Source organism: Dryobates pubescens, chromosome 6 (assembly GCF_014839835.1).
Source record: "Dryobates pubescens isolate bDryPub1 chromosome 6, bDryPub1.pri, whole genome shotgun sequence".
NCBI lineage: Eukaryota > Metazoa > Chordata > Aves > Piciformes > Picidae > Dryobates > Dryobates pubescens.
In genome coordinates, this window is record NC_071617.1 from 29,846,362 (window position 1) to 29,871,833 (window position 25,472).

The window sequence follows — 25,472 nt, forward strand, 5'->3', positions numbered from 1 at the left end:
AACCCTCTGCCTTATTTACATGTCTTTGCTTAAGGGAGAATTCAGTATTTTAAAGTACCTAAAATGGCTTTGAGTACAGTTTCATCTGAATTATTTTCTAATTTCCAAATACTGAGTTCCATGTTTGGATAATAAAAATTGCAACTAATGAAATTTGCTATGATCAAGTGGCTGTGGAAAATGGATCTAGGAACCTTTGCATATACCAAGAAAGATACGCTTAGACAATGTGGGGTGTTAAGATACTACACAGCACTGATGGGCTATCCTCTGCAATTCTGGTGTATTAGGGAGTTCTGGCAGACAACTGCAGCCGCCCATGGTCAATTAAGATGACTTTGGACAGCAACAAGCATGGAGAAGGCCCAATAGAACAAGCAGGATGCTGGAGTGAAGGTTGGTTTAGCACAAGATCCCCTTGTAAGTATATTAGACTTGGAGAAAAGGCTAAACAGCCTGCCCTGGAAACAAGCTGGTCATAATGCTGGCAACTTGTTTTCAGAAAGATGGAACAATTGTGTAATGAAAGATTCTTTTAAAAATGTTGGCGGTGTGCTGCAATTATTTTTCACCAACTGCCTTCTGCCCCTATTCTCCTTCCTAATTAATTGAACATGGGAGAAAGGTGTGCAGGAGGAAGAATGCTAAAACCAAAACACCAGTGATTTCAATATAATACCTACTTCAAGGACTTGTTACAGTTAGGCTGCAGCTTATTTGTGGAAAAATAAAAACATACAGAGGCTTTGGACTGACTTGCTACTGAAAATGATGAGTGGGATGGAATAGCCTGTCCCGTCGGACCTTCTCTTGTACTAGAAACATGTTATACTTACTCGGAAATTGGGAAAGGCAGGTTCTGGGCTTTGACAATGCTTTGCCAACTGAGGCAAGTTTTTCCTGCGGCTCCTGACCCCGGCAGCTTGCGAATACTACTGCTTGACTCCTCGAGAATGCGAGAGTAACACTACAGGCACTGAAGGTCATGGGCGTGGCCGTGGCCGTAGCTTGGGACTCGCCTCCGGCTAAGCACCCCTGGGCTGGCTCTGACCCGCTCAGCCCCACGCTACAGCCAGCAACGCTACCGAAGCATGCTGCGGAGGCCGGCACTCCAGCTGGCCAGCTGCGAGGGTGAGTGCGAAAGGCCTGAGAGTGCCGGGCGGCCAGCGCCGCGGGACTGGCCGGCAGAGGTTGCCGCGGGTGCTGGGCGTGCGGGAGGCGGGGTGTGCGGGGCGGTGGCTGGCCTTTATAGGGAGCGAGTGGAGGCGGTGTTTCCAGGAGGGGAGCGGAGCTGAGCAGGGAAGGGCGGCGGAGGCGGTTCCCATTCCCGCCGTGTGAGTGCGCCCGGCTCAGTGTGTGCGGGGCTGGCGGCGGCGAGGTGGCCATGGCTTCCATGGCGGCGGCGATTGCTGCCTCCCGCACGGCCGTGATGAACGGGAACCGGCCGCTGGACGAGCGGGAGCGCAAGCGGTTCAGCTACTTCTCATCGCTGAGCCCTATGGCGCGCAAGATCATGGCGGAGAAGGAGCGGATCCGCGAGCGCTACGGGCCCGAGTGGGAGCGGCTGCCGCCCCGGCAGCAGGACGAGATCATCGACAAGTGCCTGGTGGATCCCCACATTCAGGCCCGCTACGCCGCGCACCGCGGTGCCTCCCGAACCGCCGCGCCGCCCTCCTGCTACCCCAGCCTCCGCATCAACACGGGCCAGAAGGTGGTGCGCTTCGGCGACGAGGTACCGTCGGGGGGCGGGCGGGAAGGGGCGCCGGCGGGGCCCGCCCCTCTCGTCTCAATGCTCGGGCAGGGGCCGTTCTCCCTGGGTCGCCTGTTGGGGAGTCCGCCATGGCGGGTCTTGGGGTTCTTCCAAGTCCCGCCGCCGCCGCCGCACGGGCCGTCGGCGGTGGGGTAGCCGTAACCTTGCTGTGGCTTCACGGCTGCTCCTGCTGGCGTGTGGCGCCGCCGAGCCAGCGCTCGGCTGTGGAAGGGAGCGGGCCGTTCTAGTTGAGAACGGTGGGGGGGGGTTACCCTAGTGATGAGATTGATTTCTCTTCCCCTCCATGGCTTGTTCAGATTATAGAAGCAGGAAAGGCACCGAATTGGAGTTTGTCCGAAATAAGCAGAAGTGGATTTTGCAAAACGGAGTCTTAGAGATGAGGCCGGTACCACCACCCCCGAAAATGGGGCATGGCTATGCCTAGCTCTGGAAATAGCCCGCTGTTGAAAATGAGCTCTAAGAAATGTTTACACTGAATTAAATACCTTCCTTTTTTGTTTCTAATTTTAGACACAGTTAAAAATACAACCCTGACAACATTACAGCTCTTGATATTTTTGACACCTTAAAAAAATGCGGACTGTTCCATGTCACATGCCAAGAAAAACAAGGGTGTGGAAAGATAGATGGCAAAAAAATGTGGGTTTTGAACCTTCTGAGAACCATCTGTCTAATGGTGAAGCGTGGCAGCCCTTCTGGAAATCCGTAGGTGTAAGGGTACCGGGTCTGGTGGCAGTGGGTTGTGTTGCTGAGTGTGATCTGTTGAAGAGGAAGGTCTAGCAGTGCTTGCTGACCATGCTTTTCAGATACAGTATCTCTTACTGTGTATGAGATTTCCTTTGTTTTATTTTCTTTTACATCTTGGTATGATTACAGAGCTAACCTCTTTCACTATGTTCTTACACTATCTTAAAAGTATCCTATTAGTTACTGACTTATGTGTCTTCTACCAGAAAAAATAATAATTAAAAAAAAAAAGTCTCCTTTGCTTGTGTAATCAATCTAATTTAGAGAGACCAGTGCTGCTTTAGCCCTAGTACACCTTGCAATGGGATTTGTAAGGAGTGGTTGAAGCGCACAGATTCTCAGCATCATGGTTCCCGATCAGCTTTGTGCTAGAAGTCTGCTGCTTGTATTACACCTGTCAGGAAGGTGTGATGATGTGCCATGCACACGTTGTATCTATGGTTCAAGAACAGCGCAGTCTTTTTTAGTCCATGATACCAGAAATTCCGGGTAAATATTTGCTAGTAATAGACCATAACCCCTGGTGAAAAAGAAATTTAGAGGAGTCCGAGACAGTAAGTTTTGCTGTGTAAGTAATCTTTGAAAGGAAAGCTAAACCTGAAGTTAGTGAAAGGATTTACGTTAGCAACTGTAGAAAGTAAGTTCAGCTTTCTCAGTCTTAGGTGATTCTGCTTTGAATTACGTGGATCAGGAAGGAAAGCAAGCATGTTGTAGGTTGTTGGGCTGCACTGTATGGAAATAATAATTTCCTGCTTGACAGAAGAGCTAGAGAGTCCATCTGAAATTTGGCAAGTTTTTTTTCTTTCCTCTCTTGCCATGAAATACAGCTGTGATACAAATAGTGGTGGTGTTAGCATTTGTGTAGCTATTAACCACAGAAAGCATGCTTCATTAAAATACTTAATGCCAGCTTTTAATTTTGGAAGCATCTGGCCAAACTGACTTCCTCCTTGACTTCTAAGCTGAAGGTAATATAAATTGAATTTCTGAAGAAAGGAGATTCCAGTTGTTTTGGCATCCTCCATTTCCATTTTAGTTCTTCCAAGTGCACTATTGAGTCTTAGAGCCTTTTCTGGCTCCTCATCTGATAGCTTCCTCTCCCCCTGCTCCCTTGCTGGCATTCAACCTGATTCTTGGATATTTGCCCTGGCTCCTTGTCCTGCTGTTACACAGCCACTGAAGCTGATCTCTTACCGTTTTGGTTCAGATTTCTAGCCATGCAAATACTTTTGTCTGTACTGAACTTTATTATCTTGCTGTCTTCTAGTCTGACAGTTTACCGAGCTGTACTGCTGCCGTCTTTGTTAGATGAAACTGATGCATGTACTATGGTCACCCAACCCTTGCTTAGGGCACTTAGATTGGTCCTCACTGCTGTCCGTGGCTTGTAGTGTGTGGGACCCTGAGGCAAGGAAATGGAGTAGTCTGCGTGCCTGGGAATCACTTGTAAATGTTGCAGCGCTTTCAGTGTGCGTGGTCTAATGATGTTCTTGCTGACACCTGCTCCAAAAGCTTCATGTTTCCAGCCACAGCTCATCTTCCCTGTTAACTGATGTTGAAATCTGTAGTGATCTATCTGTGCTTGCTTTAAGCATGGAAAGTTAATCTCTTCCACTTTGTGTTCTTCAGAGGACCTGGGAGAAAGAAAAACAAGGCTGAATGCTGTAGATACAGATTTACCCATCCAAGGCTCTCACTGTTTCACTCCCAGTTTCATGCATGTTACCACTTTGATAAAGTGGTTCAGATGATATCCTGTGATATAAGACCACTACATATAATCGGTTGCCTCTTTCTTACCCCCCCAGTTTCCCATGTATCTTTTCTAATACCAAGCTTGTCCCCTGGACTTGTAGCCCAGGACAGTAAGTTCTCAAGGTATAAGCATGTCTTCCATTTTCAAAATACCTTTCGGTATGCTGGCTGTGTGGGAAGGCTATGACAGAAAATGGATGTGCAGTAAAAGGACTGTAGCATGCTGTAGCCATAATCCCATCATTTCATAGTGCAATTGCACTGTGGCAAGCACCATGTGTGACTCTTAGCAAATGCCTAGAATCAGCTGAGAGCCACTGCACCTTCTCCATTATCTTACCCTCATTGCAGCAGTGCCAGTCATATAGTTAATAATTGAAGCTGTGTGTGCACTGTGAATGCAGTACATAAGAGGATCAGTGGCAGAACACCAGAGCTTCTTTCTTACTCTCCCATCTTGCTGTCAAAGGACTGAAGGTGTTTTTAAAAGTCTCCAAAATATTGATGAAAGAAGGGGATTCCCCAAACAGTATTTCTCAAGCACAGTGTTGGGTTGGTTGAAACAGCCCTCAGAGTACACCAGCTCAATAATCTTGATAGAGTTACAAGCCCTGCTATTTTCCAATACCACTTTCTAGTGAAACCAAACATCTCTTGCTTCTCTATCTTGCTCTGTTTTCCAGAGTCATTGTGTTCTAGGTCATGCACATGTGTTTGAGCTCTTCCAGGCTAATGGGGTAATTTAACACCCTCATGAAAGAAGTTTTGTCATGTTGGCTGAAGATTGACTTGTCATTGCACATGGGCTCAGCACCAAGAGACATTTGTTGCTTCACCATCATATTCTGTCTGGACAGCCTAGGCATTATGACTGAAGGCTTTGGAGGCCACAGCCTTCACGCACAGCTTCCTCTTCCCAAACAAGCCTCCAGTTGCTGGCATTTATCCATTTTATGTCTAATGCTCATAATGGTAAAAAAATTAAGGTTATCTGAGAAGAGGAAGATCTGGAAATAGAATCTGGTATTGATTGCTGTAATATAAATGGGCTAGTTTTGGAATACACCATAAATTATAAGCCACCCTGAGGGGAGCAGGTAGAAAAAATTCAATGTAGTGGTCAGTTTGTGTTAAACATTTGATTTGATGGTATTTGATACCACTGGGTCCTTTCTGTTTATTTAGTTCAGTGACAGATAATTTAGATACTCAGTTTACAACAAGTTCTCAGTCTTCTGTTAATACTGTCACTCTTTATCCACAAGTGTGTGACATACACATGGCTTTAAAGTCTTGTTTTTCTGATTTTTTGTTTTGTTTTGTTTTCTGGGGTTTGTTCTTCTATAAAGAGATGTTGAGTATTTGAGGAGTACCCAGCAGCTCAAAGAATTGGACTGGAAATAACTAAACTTCTAATTGAAGAAAATGCCATGTTCTTTAGGAAAGGGTAGACATTTTATGTGGAGAAAACACAGGTAAGAGAGTTTGGTTAGCTTAATTAATCATCTTTTTATAGGAAAGCTTGACAGGCAGACACAGGATTTGTTTTGCTTAACCTTTAGGACTTTGGCACCAAGCCCAAGGATCAGCCCTTTTTTATCTCCTACTTAAAAATGCTTTAAAGCAACAAATATTTAATATAACAATTTTTGTGTGTGTGTGTTGGGCGTGATAGAGATTTGTGCTTTTGAGTGCACGGCAGTGTTTTGATAACACTTCATTTGTCGGTGACTGCCTTGTTACTGTCAGCTGCACCGAGCAATGTGCATGCCAGAAACGCTAGCACATTTTTTTACCAGTGCCTTCCATTTTGAAATTCAGGTGCTGTTTTGCAACAAGCTGTCTATGTATAGCAAACATAGTTTGTGATTCTCTTTTTATGTATTCTGCAGCTGGTTGCTGAAGTCAAGTGCATGACTGGATTTTTGCCTCTCATTCTCTCTTTTTTTTTTAGCTTGGAAATATGTTGCATGAGGCCCTTCTTCTTACAAATTGGTTCTTTAACACTGTTGAACAAAAGTTTATTTATTTGCCTTTTTTCTGGAAGAAGGCTTTGTTGTGTGCTGAAAACAAAAGCAGACCAGATATGGATCTCTTCTAATCTGTATTGATGATAAATAGCCTTGAAGTTTGGTTTTTTTTTTTCCTGTAGAATTTTCACTTGTAATTTACTCTTGTGAATATCATCATAGCTGATGCTTTTATGCCTATTTTTTTCAGGCTTGTGAGAACGTCTTTATTTTACAGAAAGCAAAGTTACTTATTTTGTTGGTGACAAACATGCATCCGGCACATCAGACTTTGCCTTCTGTTGAGTTATGTTGTTTTTCTGTTTCTTACTTGATCCTCTGCATGTCTTCTGTGTGAGGGCACAGGAGGTGGAGGCCACAAACTACCTTCCCCGATAGTGGACAGAAACTAACAACTGTCTCCTTCGTCCTGGCTTCAAGTACATTCCAATAACCATAGACATCAATGACTTGAAGCTTTGTATCCTCAAACTGTGTCTTATCCTATTTTATCCTTTGCTAGATCCCATGGAAAAGATCTTGAATGTAGGAAAAGCTCCTCAGACTACTGGCCCTGAGGTGTCCTAAACTCTGCAGCCTGAGATACAAGCCATCCTTCTAAGACAAAAATCTATGGTTCTTGTCTTTCAGGGAACTGCTCCTGCCTAACAATGGACTTCTACTTTCATCTTTTGAAATGATCTGCAAAAGTCTTAGGCTTTGTCTCTGACAGGAATTTTTTAACAGCCACTACCAAAATACCATTAATTCATTTCAGGAGGGTTTTTTTTCTGCCTAAACTTGAGTTTGAGCTTCCAACAAGTGACATGGTGGTTGAGAAGACATCAGATTCTAGGAAGTGGGAAGCTGACTTGCTGTGGCCTGTAGGAAATGATGTATCCTTGTGCACGACCATATTATACATTCACTTTGCCTTCCCTATGCTGCTTTTCTATCCTTCTGCGGGTAGCCTTCTGTCAGAAGGGCTTGTTACAGCCACAGTGAATTGAGGATGTGCAGAGTGGTAGGTGAAGAAGTGCTGTCTACATTTGCATTATACATGAAAATAAAGAGCTGGTTTTCTCGGATCCAGGTTGAGGATGGTCTTGGCTTGCCCATAAACTTGAATCTGGTCATAGATGATTTGCATGTCCTGTGAAAGGCAAGAAGTCAGATATTCCTTTAAACTCCTTAGGGAAAACCTACTGACAGCTGTGCCTGTGTGTCTGGAGCTTTAAGGTGCTGTGTGAGCTTGCAGGAGTGTTACTCAATTTTCGGGATTCAATTTCTGTCCTCTGCTGCTGTGGTTAAAGTCAAATACTGATTTGTCCAGACCTCGTGTGGACATAAGGGTTACAGTGTGAGACTCCATGTAGCTGTTGAGCTCTCCCATCTCTTCCCTGTCATGCATTCTGCAATTTCACCAGCTTCATAGGCAAAGGATCTGGTCCTAAAACGATTTTGAAATAATTTGACACTCACTTGGCTTTTAGGCATCTCACCTAAGAGATGTAGCATTCCCATGTGGTCAGCAGCACTTCACAATACATATGCTGATAGAAGTTAGAACAGATACTAAAAAGCAAGACTTTTACTCTGCTCTCTTTATGCAAGTATGCACTTGCTGGAATGAGAGAACCTGATATTACACTTGTATCCTTGTCAAAAATTTCCTGCACCAAATTTCTCTTTTGACCAGAGTGTATGGTCCAGCAGAGCCCAGGATTTTCCTTTTAGATTGTCTCTATCAGCCCAGGTCTTTTTAAAAACGTAGGATCACCCTCATATATTCCACAAGCCCTTTTCACTACTAGAAACTTTGTGTTTTACAAATGAGTAATAATTGGAGAATGCCATGTTTTCATGTTTAGGAGATGGTTTCAGACACTTCTAATTGTAATTTCGTAGTCCTTGGCTGCTGTAAAGGCAGAGGTCAGAAATAAGAAAAGAGCAGTTGTGGCAAGAGGTGGAATTTTTATGTTAGTTTAAAACGTACTCTAGTTCTGTTATTCTTTGAACAGCAGAAGTGTGAAACAAGTACTCCAGCTCTTGTCCTGCCCTCTCCTTACCTGTGCATAGTTACTTCTGGCTTTTCTCCTTCCATCTGCCATTCCATTTCCTGTTCCTCCTCTGAAGTACTGGGGTGGCCAAGCAGTAGTATACTCACTGTGGAGGGTGCAACTCCTTACCTCTTCCAGCGTGAACATCCAGTGTACAAATGAGTCTCACCCACGACTAGGAATAGAAGTGTGATCATTTTGTTGCAAATCTTGAATAAATGTGGGCAATAATTATTTATCTTTTTTTCCACCTCTTCCTTTTTCAATGTGTACTACATCCATTTCTGGAGGGCATGCTGTGTGTGAAGAGATTGGTTTAATTTCTCAAACTGGGATCGCTTCATAAACCCAAGAAACTATTTCAGGTTGGGATTTTACTCTGGAGGCTGTCTCGCCCGTTCAGCAGCACTGAATGCTTTCTTCAGACTGATCATCACTGAAGTGGCACAATGATGTGTCTTACCAGGGCTGGATCCAGTTGTGGCTTGGCCTGATGGATGTGCAGCTGTTCTGCTGCCATGTGACTGCCTGGATGCACACATGCTCTTTGGTCTGTGAAGGGGTGGAAATATGACTTTATTTCTCTAAAGCCCCTGCTTTTCTTACTATTTCTGTCCCAGGGTGTTGCTAGTGACTATTAAAGAAAATGCCTAGCATAAAAACAGAAATGTGTTTTAGAGCTCTTTGTAGAGAAACCATTTCATATACTTGGTAGGTTAAATGGGTATACTAATTTATAATCTTCCCCTCAGAGAACTTGCCCTCAGTCAATATCAAAACGTAATCAGTACCATCTTTAAGTAGTGCTCTCTGTTTTTAGCATGTTCTGTGGTAGTGGTTGTTATGCTTTCAGCTGTGCAACATAATGTCATCTGTATGATGCTTCTGAACAGATAAAGCCGCTCTTATGATTTTTAGTCATTCTTGCATTTTATTTCAGGACATCACTTGGCAAGATGAACACTCGGCTCCCTTCTCCTGGGAAACGAAGGTAAATATGCAGCAATACTATTTTTAGCTTTGGCTTGTCATTTTACACTGTTGATTGTGCATTTATGTTGTCTTAATTTTGAAACTTGGTAGGCTAATGTCACCTTTATTCTTTGAGAACACTGTAAAGTGACCATCCTGCAAATGAAATGGGGGCTGGTGTGCTTCGAGTTACATCAACAGAAACACAAAATGTACCTCACAAATTGATACTCTGGCTTCAAACGCAGGTGTAAAACTGGTTCACGACAAACGATTTGGTTTTCCATTGTAAACCTTTTAAACAGCTTGCCATGTTTAGCAAGACCAGTGTCTCAGATATTGAACATTAATGTATTTCACTTTTAAAGTTAAGAGTAAAGTAGCTAGGAAGTCAGGTGAGAAAGGAACAGACTTCATTGCATTCTTTCTTACAGCCTGTCCTATGCTTCATCTTTTTCTTACATTCTGGAATGCAATGAAACTTGATAACCTGAGATTGTGCTAGAAGCATTGCACTACTTCCTCTCCAAAAAACAGATCCTTCAAAATATGAAGTTTTTTTTCCATGATACGTTGGTTTTGGGTTGGTTTGTTTGTTTTTCCCCCTTGCTTTACCTCCGGTGTTTTGTTAAAACATTATTTACAGTGGGATTGTTGTAAGACTAGCACAGAGCCAGTGTTCTCCATCTGTCTGAACCTGCAATGTGAGGAAATACTATTTGCCATATTTGTGGTGGGATATCAAGTTCAGTTCTTGTTGAAGAAAACTGGGGTGCAAAAACATAGCTCTTTACCTTTCTCAGCTGGGTATGGTGGGCATGTTAATGTAATCACACACTTCACATTTTATGTTTTCTGGCTTAATCTGCCAGAGATAGCTGCTTCTGCCCTATTTCTTCCTTTTTTTTGCCCTTGAACTATGTAGATAATCGTATATGAGCTTCTGAAAGTAATCTTAGTATAATGCAGACTAATTATTTTGGAAATACCAGTGAATACTAAATTAATCCAGTTGACCCTAGACTTGCTGTCAGCCTTCCCTGCTCAAGGTCACTGCCCAAAGCTAGCATCCCATCTGTGCTTTGCAAATGCTGATTAACCTAGAACTTGATGTGACTTCTGGAGCCTTGCACCCTACAGTGCTGCAGTTTAAGAGAAATTATTGTTAGCCTTCGCTTGCCTTAAAACTCCCTTGTAAACTGTGGTGGTTCAAGAGGCAGTGAAGAATTTCCTGCAGTGGAAACCTGGTAGCTCAGGAGAGCTCTCATGTCTTTCAGGACCCTTAGAAGAAGCAGACAATGTCTTGTAGTATAATACTAAAGAGGCTTTTAGCATGAGTGTACTTGGGTGAAGCTGTCAAGAAAAGAAAAATAGTGAGAAGAGTGTGGATGCCATTGTCAATAAGGTGAAATAAGTCATATATTGGAGACGATAGTATTGCCTCTCCCCTGGTTTTAGTGCAAACCCTAAAACTCAGTAGTTTTTGGAACATGGCAGCTGTAATCATAATTCTAAGCTCTACCTTGACAGGATTTTCCTGTGTTCAGACCACTTGAACTTCCTAGAGAGAGTGCTTTGTGTAATGCACAGACTGGAGATCCTTCAAGAGATGCATCTTCACTCAAATGGATTTTCTATTTAATTGAAGTTGTCTTTTCACATGCTAGTATGTCTGGTGATGTGCTCTTCCACCTAGCCTGCAGTTTATTACTTGCTGAGTATTTTCACTGTCCTCCTGGCATCTCAAAATGTGGGACCACAATGGATACATGCTCTAGTTTCCTCCTTTTCTGCAATGAATGAAGGCTTGCAGAATGTGTGACTCCTCTTGTGACTGCTGGTGAAAAGTGAGGTGAGGAAGAGATTGCTTTAGAAATTATTGTCTCAGCTAATCAAGTTGTGCTTCCCTCTTCCCTCCTGCTCCCTCCCTAAGACCCGAGATAAAAGCTGCGCATCAACTAGAGGTTGAAAAATTGCATGACCTTTTCCTTTAGCAAAAATGTAGAGAATCAATTTTGTCTTGCATTATGGGCTGAGAGTTGTTTGATTTGTGTGGGTTCTTCCTCCCCCCCCACCCCCCAGTACCTCATATCATGTCAGTCTTTCAGATAAATCCTTCAGCTGCTGAGTCTCCCATTTCTAAAGGCGGAGATCTTGCTTCATGCTTACTCTTTGATCTATTCCATAACCAGTACTGGGGGTACTGGTCAATGATAGGCTGAATATGAGCCTGCAGTGTGCCCAGGCAGCCAAGAGGGCCAATGGCATCCTGGCCTGCATCAGGAACAGTGTGGCCAGCAGCAGCAGGGAGGTCATTCCACCCCTGTACACTGCACTGGTTAGGCTGCACCTCAAGTACTGTGTCCAGTTCTGGACCCCTCATTTTAGGAAGGATGTTGACTTGCTGGAACGAGTCCAGAGAAGGGCAACAAAGTTGGTGAGGTGTTTGGAACACAAGCCCTATGAGGAGAGGCTGAGGGAGCTGGGGTTGCTTAGCCTGGAGAAGGGGAGGCTCAGGGGAGACCTTCTTGCTCTCTACAACTACCTGAAAAGAGGTTGTAGCCAGGTGGGGGTTGGTCTCTTCTCCCAGGCAACCAGCACCAGAACAAGAGGACACAGTCTCAAGCTGCACCAGGGGAGGTTTAGGCTGGAGGTTAGGAAGAAGTTCTACAGAGAGAGAATGATTGCCCACTGGAATGGGGTGCCCAGGGAGGTGGTGGAGTCACCATCATTGGAGGTGTTCAGGAGAAGACTTGATAGGGTGCTTGGCTGCATGGTTTAGGCGGTGTTGGATAATAGGTTGGACACAATGATCTTGAAGGTCTCTTCCAGACTGGTTTATTCCATTCTATTCTATTCACTAAGGGAAAATCTTGCTTGACTAATCTGATAGAATAGAACAGAGTTAACCAGGTTGGAGGGGACCTTTGAGATAGAGTTCAGCCTATCATCAGAGCTGATTGATAAGGGAATGCATTGTCTAGAATGCTTTATTGCTTTTTTTCCTCCTTTCCTTCCTTATTTCTGGAATGAAGCAGTGAGGGGGAAGAAATGGTCTGCAAATGAGGCACAACAGCAGAGGTTTATTGATGGGAGCAGACTCAAGGGGCCTCCAGGTAAATACAGTATGATTACCATCATATCACCTGACTAAACAGCTCCTGCTCCATCACCACCATTTTTGCAGCCATCCCAGAGCCAGGGGCAAGACCCTCAAGCAGCCAAGATACCACAGAGAAGAGCTCAGCCCCAGCCAGCACCCGTGGATGATATTGGAGGAGTCATCAATCCTGTCCCTAACAACCGGGGGGCCTCCAGGCCCCCCGGCCTTTGTTGTCACCACCACCATCACCCAGTGTGCACCATGGGCACTCACCAGTGATGAGAGGAGGATCCTCAGCCCAGATGGGCTCAGCCTGGGGCTTCTGCCTTTCCTGGTGGGGATTAAAAAGGGGAGTGGGTGGGGAGGGCCAAGTGGCCACACCTGGGGTGGGAGGAGACTCCAACAGAGCCCAGGTGCTCTGGGATTTGAGGGGGGAAAGGGGGCAAATGGGGCAGGTGAGGGACTTGAGGGTATCAGGTAATGACAGGACTAGGGGGAATGGAAAAAAAATAGAAGTGGGTAGATTCAGATTGGATGTTGGGAAGAGTGATTGGCCATTGGAATGTGCTGCCCAGGGAGGTGATGGAGTCACTGTCCCTGGAAGTGTTTAAAACAAGACTGGATGAGGCATGAGATACTGGCTGACAACAAAGCATCCTTGCTCAGTTGGCCCAGCATGGGGAAACAGCGGAGAAACCTGAGTGAGCTGTTCTATAAGGTTGGCATGTTGTAATGGCAACGTTTGGTGTCTTCTCAGCCAGATCTCTTGTTCCCACTGTTATTTCTGGTTTTCAGGCTCTTTCCATTCTGTGAGCTCTGTCCTGTGATGGGTTATTCTTTCCTAATCTTTTCCTTGATCTCTCTTTAATGCAGTGGTTTTGGGTTAATTTAGATTTTTGCATGTTATTGCTGTGATGAGGAAATTCCTTCATTCTTTTGCAGCTTTGCATGAATGTGCTCTCCCTTACCCAAGGAAGGGAGTGTGGTGTCCACTTTCTGCTTTTGCAAAGAATGAGAAAGGAGAGATGTGAATCAGTGAAAGCAGAAGGCTTATGTTTTGTTTATTTATTATTTTTGTCATTGAGACTAAGAAAACAAAGCAGCAGTATTGGTATTTGTCTGTAACTAACCTACAGGAAACCTGACAGGGTAGTGAGAAGAGGGGAGGGCATGTTTTCTTCAAGTTGGAGCCTCTTTCAGCTGTTAAATGTGATACCCATAGTCATTGCATGGACAAGTAGCTACCAAAATGCATTCACTAATTCCATGGCTGTCAGTCTTTTCCATATAGTGGTGTACTAAATTGCTGTCATTTTGGGCAGAAGATTATTGAAGGTCTTGGTAACTTCTGTCAAAAGTAAACTTTGTGTTGTCCTTTTCAACACAAATGCAAAACATGGCAAAAGTTGTTTGTATCACACCAAACACTTTCACAATTATCTCCACCATGTTTAGCAGCTTGATGTGTATTTAAAGTTCTTGTCTTACCTTTTTATTTTAAACCCCTTAAACGAGGCCAACAAAGCTGAAATGCATAGAAAATTGCTAAGCTGTCTGTTAGAGAGCATTTAAAATAGTAACATTTTTAATAGAAAGCGAGTACTTCTCAGAAGGAAAACTGCTCAATAACCAAGAAGTCTTCATGGTACTGCAAATCAGCTGACATTTAAAAACTAGAGATTGAACTGGAGGGAGTGATTTGCTTCATGGGTGGAGCCCTCATGAACATAACACATCTTTAAATGTGGGTTGCATTTTTAACTGGAGCTAAAGCCAGGTTTATGAATTTAGGGCATTCTATTTATGGCTTCAGGTTAAGTGAGATGAAAGCTGACATTTTTTGGCTGAGTTTAGCCTTTGAGGTTTCTTGGTTTATTTGAAGTAAAAGTTCAGTGAAACTTAGCACGGACCCTGAGGTATAAATGGAAAACAAGTATCGTGCCTGGGTTTGGAAATAAAATTTCTCTGCAGCTATTCTTGAACTCACAACTTTCTGGGGTTTGGTGTGTTTTGTTGTTTGTGCTCTTTTAAGATTGATGTAGTGGTGGACAGAAAACACCATTTCAGTCTGTCATCTCAGCTACCATATTGAAAGCAAAAAGAGAGCAGCATGGGAGTAAGTTCAAATCTATTCCTAATTTATGCTGTTAACTAAAATAGGTTTCATTCCAAATGCTTAAAATTGACACATGCAGATCTGAAAATGTGTTGGTCATAATACAGGTAGAAGAATAGCTGTAAAAGTAGCTTTAGTGAGTCCTTTTTGTATTTTTTTTTCTAAGTCCTGGCTTTTTCTGCTTTAACTCTCTTCTGCTTTCAGCAGGTGCTCAGATATTTGTAGAAAAACAAACAAACAACAAAGAAGCCTTCAAGGTGTGTTCAAAAGCAAATAAAAAAAGGATAAAAAGTCAGTGTCAAGCATCAGTCTCTTCAGCAATCTGGCTGCTGCCTTCCCTGTCCTGATTCCCCAATTACATCACTGCAGAAGTGATCTAATCCCAGTGATTATTTAGAAAGAAAAAAATGATGTTGCACTTATAAAAACATGATTTGCAAGCTGTTTAGCTAAAATTAAAAGACAGTCTTCGATATCATTCTTTGTAGAAAGTCCTGGTTGGTTGTGTTTATATTCTTTTTAAATGAGAAGAGAGCGGCACAATTTTTCCCCCCTGCCTTCCTTAGAAGCCTGATACTAGAACTGCTTGTTACAAACTGTACTTCAGTGTGATTATTTTTATCAAGCTGGCATAAATGGCAGTGCTTCCTTGGAAGGAAAGAAGAGTGATGCCTGAGGTTTTAGAGTTTTCCTTTCCATTTTTGATCTAGACTACAGATGTTTAAACCACAGTGCTATAAGAGTACTATTGACTATTAGTTCATGAGCACAGATGCCTCAATTTGTGGTAATAGGAGCTGTGCTCAATGTTTATTTTAATCTACACAGTCAGATGTTCTCAGCTAAGGGTTCAATTATGTGCATCAATCTTTAGACAGTTGTTCACGTGTGTAAAGCCATGCACATACCAGCTACTGTCAGTGTGGTTTTGCTTAGGCTAACCTGTAACTGTGACAGACTAAAATGCAGTTCATATCACCTATCATGTTTTCTCTGAAGCTCCATGCTATGTATGTTTGGTGTTGTCTTTCTGTAGGGACTAAAATGACTAATTTGGTTTTGAGTACTTTGCTCTATTTTTTCCCTTGAATCTGGTCTCCACTGACCTAAGGATTTCTTTCTGGCTCTGGAAAGATCTTGAAAACACCCACGGTATGCACAGGAAACAAAACAAGAAATGCAGCTCCTTTGGATCCCCATACTTATTTTGGTTTTCATCCATTCAGCAAAGTAATCTTCTAAATAATTTTGCACTTGGCTTTCATAGTGCTGCATATATCAGTCTGCGCTGAAAAGAAGTTGCTTTTACAGTGTTACTGCAGTCTTTGTCTTAAAAACTTTTATTTTTTTTCAGGCTGCCAAGGAAAACAGCATGTTTTGGCTGTGTTTGCTTGACTGTTCAGTAAAATATTACACATTCCAGATGAGTGAATAATATGCTTTTAAAAAAAAAAAAGCTACCGAGTTCTTTGTGGTCTTCTTGTTTCCAGTGTAGACTTAGGAACTGAGACCTGCTTTTATACAGTGTTATGAGATCATTGGGTTCTTAGTGTGTGGTGCCTCTCTTTGAGAATACGTTGTTTCCCATGAGTAGATGCAGTCAGTATTGAATTTAGTGGATTATCCCTGCCTTGAAACTGAGGTGTAAACTTTTTAATTCACTAAATAAAAGTGCCAAATATCTTAACATGATCGTTTTAAGGAAAGGTGGGCAGGTGAGTTCTTACAACTTGCAGTTTTAATATTACCTGAATTTATTAGAAAAGTGATCCAAGACCTAGGCATCCTTTATGTTACAACCAAAGGGTTAAGACTGGAAAGAACACAGACTTACAGGTTTGCTTTGCTTCAAAATACTTCTTCATGTGTGCTTTCACACATGCACTCTCTCTCTAAATGTGTTGAGAACAACGAGCTCTTGCAATGGCTTGGAAACACTACTGCTGTTATTTGATTTCTGACAAATTCTAGAAATTGCAGTTGAGACTGTACTAGCCTGTCTGTAAACTCTGAAGACTTTCTGTGCTGAACAGTTGCCAGAATTACAACTTGAACAAGTGGTAGGAAAGTGTTTGCATTTTGTACCATACATGGGGAATTAAAATACAGAAACTGCAGCTCAAAGTAATACAAAAATCTATGAAAGCAGTTGGGGACTGAAACTGCCTCTCTTTAGAATCCCAAACTGTGCCAAAATGATAATTCACTTTTGACCATCAAATCTTACCATAGTGTTCAGTGTTGGCTTCCCCAAAGTGGCAGCTGGTAGAGTATCAAAAGTGCTCTTCTGCTGTGTGCAGCTGCAGCTCTCCCTCAGCCTGGGGAAAGCAAACATGCAATACAACCCTTTATGGACCAGCTGCTACTCTAAGTTAGCAGGGGCCAGGAGAGGTGTGCATTTCACAGCTGGCAAACCTAAGGGAAAAGGACATGTTTTCTTTGGAGTAACTGTCCTGAATGTTGTTTCCTTCCCAATCAATTGCCAATTTGCAATCTGATACAAGAAACTGAGAACAGAACGCTAATTAAACTCACATTTCTGGTGTCTAGTGACTCATTAAAACGTACATTACTACTCATGACTTAGATGTCAGCATGGGGTGTTTCACACATGGGTCTATCACACATGGGTCTTATGTGAAATTATCTCCCTACTTATACTGCTGCTTTGTTAGTTTTATTTTTGGTTTGGGAGGAACAGAGTGTCTTTAGTATTTTATTGCCAATTTTGTGACTTGAAGGATACAGCATATTACTGATTTTCTTTCATTGGCCACATTTCTTGGGGATTCAGATGTCTTCAGTATAACCTTGAAAGTCAAATAGAAGCATTTATATATTTGAAGGAAAATAGAATAACTTGTGACTGGTCTACAGAAGTTCTTATCTTTTCAAGCTAAATATTAGAAGCAGAATTATACGTCTGACCTCTCCAGGCAGTGTTTACATCATGCTGAGATGTAGGCCTTTCAGAAGCTGTCAGGGTAGTCTTGTCTTCTTTGCCTTCCTTAAGGGAAAAAGCAAACTCCTGAAGAAGTATTTTTAATCAGATCATTCTGTGCCAGATTGTGAATGGTGTGATCCCCAAAGCAACAAATACACAGCCTTAAAGGTTGGGTGGTCCTGCCTTATGAAATCAAGAGGTACAGCCCACGGTCTCTGTTCTAGAAGGACAAAGAGGGCATCCTCTCCAGAACATGCATCCACAAGTGGGTTGGAAAGAGTGCAACTGCCTGAAATTGTGCTGCAGTGTCACGCTTTTCTCCACACTAGAAGTGGCCTACGACTTCCAAACTAGACCTCAGAGTTGATATTTGGACTCATATAAAAGAACATAAAACACATCACAGGCAGTGGCTTTTGTTCCACATTGTAAGAACTTCCCAGGAGGCCTGGCTTTGCTTCTGTGTTCTAACAGCCCCCTGCAACCCTTCCATCAGTGTTTTTCCTGGATTTTTTTTTTTCCCAATGCTATTCTGGTGGACTGGGGCTGTGATGGCCCCTCTGGGCACTGACCTTCCCTCTCTCTTGGGCTGGGGGGTGAAGGAAGAATTTTACTGAGAATGACTGCTGTTGTGGTGGCCTTTAGCTACTGTCATCTCCAGTGTGATCCCTGGGCCAGGCTACTCAGAAGGAAGACTGCTGAAGGATAGAAAGTAGCACTGTTTTAATTCCTACATGACAAGGTACTTAAGTCTTCCAAGAAAGAAAATTTTTGTAATGTCTTTTCTTTTTTCCCTCTTGGATACTGGAGAAGTGCCAGTCTATTTTATATTGTATTGTGGGGTTTTTTAAGCTGGGATTTTATAATTTCCAGAGTCTTAAAGCATCTTAACTTCAGGGTGGAAAATCTCTATTTGGTAGTATTGCCAAATCAGCTTAGGAAATAAATCCCTGTACTTTAATATAGGGAATGTCATTTACTGTACATAATTCTCAGCATCACTGCACCCATAGTTTGTTTATGCAGAATTTATCTAAGGAAAAAATCACCTGCTCTTAATTTTACATCTTTTTTTCTGCTGCTTCTCTTTTTTTCTGCTTCTTCTCTTTTTTTCTGCTTCTTTCTCTTCTTTTCTTCATTAAACTGAATCACTAAGGTTTTTCCTCCTAGTATTTAGCAGGCAGGATGGGGTGTTCAGCTGTTGGGTAAGAGTTGCGTGCATCCTTGCACTCACCTTACTCTTGCTAAACTGTAATTACTTGCAGCTTGTTTTGTGTTCTGCACCTTTAGATAACACAGAACATTCTTAAGGAAAATACAGAACTCAGTACTTGTCTATGACCTTGGAAAACACGTCTAAAGTATCGAACTCTTTAGAACTGTCAGAGGTTAGTCCATGGATCTGTGTAGACAGCTGCTGACTGTTTAAGAAAAGAGGTTGTTTTATAAATAATCAGTTGCTGAGTTAACGTTTGTGCTTCAGGAGAAATTTCTGAATATTAAATAGCAGGCATGTAAGACCTGTTGGATTTAGAATCCCTTTGAACTTATCAGGTGCAGTGATGAAGGACTTAAGATCAAACATTGCTAGTGAAAATTATGTGCAACTAGAACTTGTTTTAGACTCCCACTCTTTAGATGCTATTGTTCTTTTATTCAGGAAAGGCCAGAAAATGGACTGGTATGGGGAAAACATCACTTTTGTAATGAAGTTTCAAAATATCTCTTAGCAGTTTGTAGCAAAGGTAGTATTTGAAATGCCCTCTGAAATTTTTCATAACTAACCAGGCCTGTCAAGACAGCAGCATAGCTCTAACAAGAAATGTAATTTTTAATGGATTTTTTTTTTATATACAGGGGAAAAAAAAAGTCTAGACATTTGGGGTGGTCCTTTTCTAGCTCTTGTAATGGTGCTGTGCTCCTAAGTACAGTAGCACATACGTGTTCCTCATAGTGACTGAAGTTTTATTAGCCTAAAGAGTGTCCAACTAGTGGACAATCAAGATTAGTGAAGTGGTGCTAAATAAAACGAACATATTGAACAACTGTTTGCTTTGGGGTGAGTTTTTCAAAGTCTGTATCATTCTTTAACTGTGACCACTTGGCTTCCTTTGACCCGGTAATACCTCTTAGAAAGAAGTGTAGCTATCTGCGCTGCAAGTAAAAGTACAGCAGGGCTTTGGAATAGGAGAAAAACTGGTCCTGCTGGAGTTGTTTCCTCTTCCTTCAGAGGGGCATTAGAATAGTATTTGCATATACCCATTACATCTAATCCTTATGGCATTGTAGTGTGTTGCCAACTAATTCAAGGACTATAATGGAAGACTGCCTTTTAAACTACCCTGTAAAGCTTCGCTTTCTATTTTCATGCAAAACAGCTGTGGCTTTGAAAATGCATTTGCAAGTGATGCTTTAGTGCTGCTATTCCAGTGTTTTAGTGCTGTGTGTGCTGCCTTGGATGGCACCAAGTAACTCAAATGCAATTGATTTCTTTGAATCCTCTGCAGCAGGTCTAGGACTCATGTTTGCTCGCCCTTCAGACTCGAAAGTTATCATTTTTATGTAGCTGCAAAAATAAGTATTTGCAGAGAAAGTAAGTTAGTTTTGCTGTGGCATCTGGCTGGGAATTGCCTAGCTGTGGTCAAAGGGATTGTTTACGTATATCAAGATCAGATGTCTGAAACTGTGTCTTTGTGAAGGGCTTTGAAATACTGTTTTTCTTTAACCCTGAACAGAGTCAGATGGAGTTCAGTGTGGCATCTCTGTCCCTACAAGAACAAGGTGGTGCCCCGTTGCAAAATGAACAGAGGCAGCCCATTAAAGCGGCACTGGGTGTCCAAGTCCCGAAATCCTCTCAGGCCAGTAAGACCCCTGGCTCTGATGCGTTGATAGCATCCAGAAAGGAAGAGGAGTCCTCTTTCTGGAAGATAAATGCAGAGCGCTCAAAATTTGAAGGAGACAAATCTGAGTTCCAGTCCTTGACCCCCAGCCAGATCAAGTCCATGGAGAAAGGAGAGAAACCCCTTCCCTCATTTTACAGACAAGAGTCTACTCCAAAGGAGGTTGTGAAAGCTGAGAAGCCCAGCACAACTAAACCAGAGAAGTCTGTTGCCCCCAGCTTACCTTCTGTATCTCTCGAATGGGAGAAACCTCAACCCACTCAACTCCCTCCTAGCTCTCTAGATGACTTCTTTCTTCCTGACCCACCTCAGGACCTGGCATCTTCTAGGACAAACAAGGAAGATTCTGATGGTACTATACTTACAGATCCACAAATGCCTGGACAGGTAAGGACTGCTGTATCCACTGTTCTTACATTTAAAAATTATATAGCACATTAAATTATGACAGCGCTGCTCTGGAAGATGAGGAAATCTATGAAGCATTGAGCTTTATAAAGCTAAGCTTTCTGGCTTTTGATCCTGCTAATTTGAATAAATCTATATGATCCAAATCTTAACTGCCAGTGTTTGTTTCAATCAAGTATTCTGTAATGTAGTACAGTGCATAGGATAAAGGCATCATTTAAATGTAATGCCAGAAATGCTGATGTGGCATCCAGTGGCTAACTGACAGCAAAACCTAACAGCATGTGGTAAAAAGCTTGCTGTATCTTGAAACATGTAGTGGAAATAAGTGTTTTAACTTGAAAAGTAGATAAAAGTAGAGTCTAGGATACTTGACTGGTACATGCAGCATAATAGTGAATGGCAAGCTAGCTTCTCAGCTGTTTTAAGTGGCCCAACAGCCACTTCCCAGTGCTTTGTCCCAGACAGCTGGGTTGCTTTCAAATGTGTTTTCTCTTAAAGTCCAAAATAGAAATGGAATGAGCTTCCAGAATTAGCCTGCAATGTTTTTTTAAATAAAAGTACCCAAACAACCCAACAACAAAAAATAACCTTAGCAGCTCAATAGCCAGATGAAGTTATTTAAAAAGCAGATGCTGATCTGTGAGAAAAAAAAAGGAATAACAGGATATGTCATGGTGAGGGAAAGAAGAGATCCGAAGTCTGAAAGCTGTGAAAGAAGGGAATAGCTCCTCAGAGCTGTGCAGTTCTGTTTGGAATCTGTAGCATTGCTCTGGCAGAAGCCTGACACGTTACTGTACACTTCAAGCATGCTGCATAGCTTCTCTCTACTGTATTTCCCAGCAGTGGTGGTTTAAATCCTAAAAAAGATGATGTAAGGTCAGAAAGATGAGGTGAATACTTGCAGAAGAAGTAAGTGGCAGCACTTAGAACAAAACTTAAGCTATTTTAGTACTTTCCTGAAGCTAGGATGTAAGCTTCTTGAGCCATTTTGCTACAGCAGTCCTTTAATTTAGTTAAAGGCTTTAGCTGTTAACGGTCTGTTACGGTTTTAATTAATTGGTGAATGTTTTCTAGCTAACTGAAGTAGTTTGGAAAGCCTGATTTTTCTCTCTGTGGAGGACCAACCTCCCATGTGAAAAAGTGTACAGAGTAGCAGAGGATGGGATGGAATTTTCTTAATTTCTTCTTTTCCTCCCTGCTCTGGGGAAGAGAGCCGTGCTCTGGGAAGAGAATCCAGAAACTCAGCTGTATCTCATGAATAGTCTTCTTGAACACAAAATCACTTCCAAATGTCATGGCTAAAAGTGCAGCACTGCAGGAGTGAGCATGTTCTTGATAGCCTAGTAAATAACTTGTCAGCAAAGTTTAGACTAGTTTTCTGGAAAGAGCTGACTGCCATGGCAGCAAGCAATCCATTGAATTAGCAATGCTTACGTTCTGCGTTTGTTTCATTTTCTGCAATTCTCACTCCAGCCTAAAAATTGATCTTTATGCTTTATGAGCATGTCCAGAGAAGGGCCATGAGGATGATTAGAGGGCTGGAGCACCTCTCCTGTGAGTTGGGGCTGTTCAGTCTGGAGAAGAGAATGCTCTGAAGAGACCTTATTGTGGCCTTCCAGTATCTTAAGGGGGCCTACAAGAAAGCTGGTGAGGGACTTTTTAGGGTGTCCGGTAATGATAGGACTAGGGGGAATGGAACAAAACTAGAAATGGGTAGATTCAGATTGGATGTTAGGAAGAAGTTGTTCCCCATGAGGGTGGTGAGACACTGGGACAGGTTGCCCAGGGAGGTGGTGGAAGCCCCATCCCTGGCGGTTTTTTAAGGCCAGGCTGGATGTGGCTGTGAGCAACCTGATCTAGTGTGAGGTGTCCCTGCCCATGGCAGGGGGGTTGGAACTAGATGATCCTTGAGGTCCCTTCCAACCCTATAATCCTATGATTATTTCTTTTTCATGGGGGGAAAAAAATGACATTTTGCCCACAGACTACTACAAGAATTTCATTTTTGTCTGGAGTTGCCTTCTTGCTCATTGTGAATATTTTATCATGTCTACCATTTTCCAATGTATTTTTTGCTGATGTGGGCCTTAGGTATCCTAAGACATGGTGAAGAATTTGAAATATTAGGCAGTTAAGTACTAAGTTTGTAATACCATAATTAACAACCACATCTTCTTTCTTTTTTTTTTTCCCCTTGCAGACTAGTACAAGCAATGTTATCTTGAAGACTGGCTTTGATTTTCTAGACAACTGGTAAAAGATACTGTAGATCAAACCAATTTGGGGGAAGAAGTGGAGTATCTTTCTCCTTGTATGTTAATTTACTAGCATTTGTGTCTTTTTCTAGAAGTAACTTTCAAACTCTTAAATGTTGCCTTTGTATAAACTTTTGTAATACCATATATGTTTTTGGTTTTTAAACAGTGATAGAAGTGTGGTTTCACTTGGGGTTTTTAAATACCTGTTACAATTTTTAGTAGCTACTGTATTGAGAGAGTGGGTGAAGTTACCATGCACATGTTAAAGAAAAACCAATGAGTCTCCATGCTCTAGAAATGGAAACTACAGGCCTGGATTGCTGTTTGCAGTCAAAACCTCGCTAGCGCGGCTTGTGGGGAAAAAACATTGCACATCCAATGGTTCCAAATAAGCAAATAATTCCATGGGCCGGATAATTAGAGAAAACAAACAGAACAAAACCAGTATGAAAAATAAACATACACAAGAATTGCATTGATTTCTGTATTTCATTTAGCTTGAAAGTAACTTTTGTACCACTTATTTGAATTTTTCTTTTCTTTTTTTTTTAAGAGGGCAAAGGCATTACCAAAATGATGGATCCAAAGAAGCACTATGTTTGCACCCTTCAAATCTGCTAAAATAACATAAGAGTATTAGAAAAATAACCTGGGGAAACGACAGGTGTTTCTGAGCTTTGGATTAGAGACTTGGGGGTGGGTGGAAGGAAATGGGACAACACCTAATGAACGGGAGAAACTCTCTTCAGGGAACACAAGCCAAATGATTTCACTGCCTCCTTACTAGAGTAGTGCTGGCAGCACAGCACTGGGAATTGCTGGAGTGTAGATTACCTATGTGTCAGGAAACCACTATGTTTATGGGAGGTCATAGCAGTATAAGGCTTCTTTGTTTTTTAAGCAGCTTATCGTCTCAAGGACTCATCAACTTTGGTGCTTTTTCCTCTGTGTGGTTACATTCCCTTAAGAGCTCAACATCTGGGTTGCATTTGTTCCCGAGGTGTGGAGAGGCACCTCAAGGTGGCCCTCAGCAGACTTGCCTCCAGTTCTGCATTTGAATGACCTTTGTTTGGTGTTTAAAATGTAGAGAACAAGACTAGCTTGTCGTTTGAATCTATTGTCTGTGAAATGCAGCATGATTTACACACTGATTCTCACTGTGTTTACCTCACCTTGAAGCCTTAACTCCCCCTACGCACAGCCAGTGACTGGTCTGCTCCGATGCCAAAGGTTTGACCTTTCCCTTTACCTCAGCAATAGTCCCATAGCATTTGTTTGGGGTAGAAGGCAAAACACAGGGCTCTAATGGATCCCAGCCAAGGCTATAGGAAGGTCACCATCTCCTAGACCTTAATTGTGCTAGGCTTCTCATGGATTAGCACTTGACATTTGGTTCAGTGCCAGGGGCAGTTAAATGTGCAGAGCTGGATGCTGCAGGATTTTCTTCTGCCAATTACAGGAAAAGTTTGAGATGTTCTAGAAGAATCCTTCCTCTAATTGGTGTGCTGCTTGCCCTGAACAAGCAGAGGATGCTGGTAGTGCATTAAAGCGTAATTGCTGATCAAGGAAATGCTGTAAGCCATCCCCTTCTCCCTGCCCTCCACCCACTGCACATACTGAAAAAATCCCCAAAACCAAACCACCAAGGCCAAATTCTCAATTTCTTCCTAATATTTTCTTGTAAAGGTTTCTTAGCTGAAAGGGAGGATTGCCACAGAGTATAAAGTCACTGCATACTAAACTTCTGCAAGCTTCTTTACATGCTTCCTGAGATGCACAAACACCCATAATTCGTGAATATTGTCTCTGCGTTCAGCAGTTGAGACAATACTTGCTGTTTCTACCAGCCTGGACTTTGCTGGTTTTTTTTCTTAGCTGACCTTTTTTTTAGCATTTGCTAGAAGCATCCTGCATTAATACAGCCTAGAACAACTTCAGCAGAAATTCTTTAGGTGTATTAGTATTGACTCTCACCTTCTTTGTAAAGCTGACAAATGTTAACCCAGGGGTTTACAGTGACCAGTGAATCTAATTTGCTGTACGCTCAACTGCTGAAAAGTTACAAATCCAATGTGAAGAAGCACATTTTAATCTGACTTTAATATAGGGTGAGCTGAAAGCATAGTCTCCTACTACTGAGGAGAGCTATTTTAAGCCTCTGCTAAATACCTTAAAGCTTCTAAGGGAAGAACATGGGCTGCCTGTCTCTTCCATCGATTAACTCAACCCTAGTACACATTGGGACCAGCTGGTAGAACATGCTGCAGAACTTTTTACTTATCCTGGTAGGTTTTTCCTGTGCTTTGACAAGAGTTGATTCTCCTTCTTTCTTTAATATGTTTTTATTAAACATTCTTATAAAAAAAAAATTGTACTTGGTCACATTTTATATTAACAATGTTTTAATAAAGTCACTTTAAATAGAA

General features: G+C 42.2%; 1 protein-coding gene across 1 annotated transcript; it reads left to right on the forward strand.

The window, feature by feature from the left end:
* Positions 1–1,358: 1,358 nt before the first annotated feature.
* On the forward strand, positions 1,359–25,472 carry C6H1orf198 (chromosome 6 C1orf198 homolog). The gene is made up of 4 exons (XM_054162242.1): positions 1,359–1,732; positions 9,283–9,333; positions 20,213–20,764; positions 22,989–25,472. The coding sequence occupies exons 1-4, from the start codon at positions 1,385–1,387 to the stop codon at positions 23,043–23,045; spliced, it is 1,008 nt and encodes a 335-aa protein (XP_054018217.1). The 5' UTR covers positions 1,359–1,384; the 3' UTR covers positions 23,046–25,472.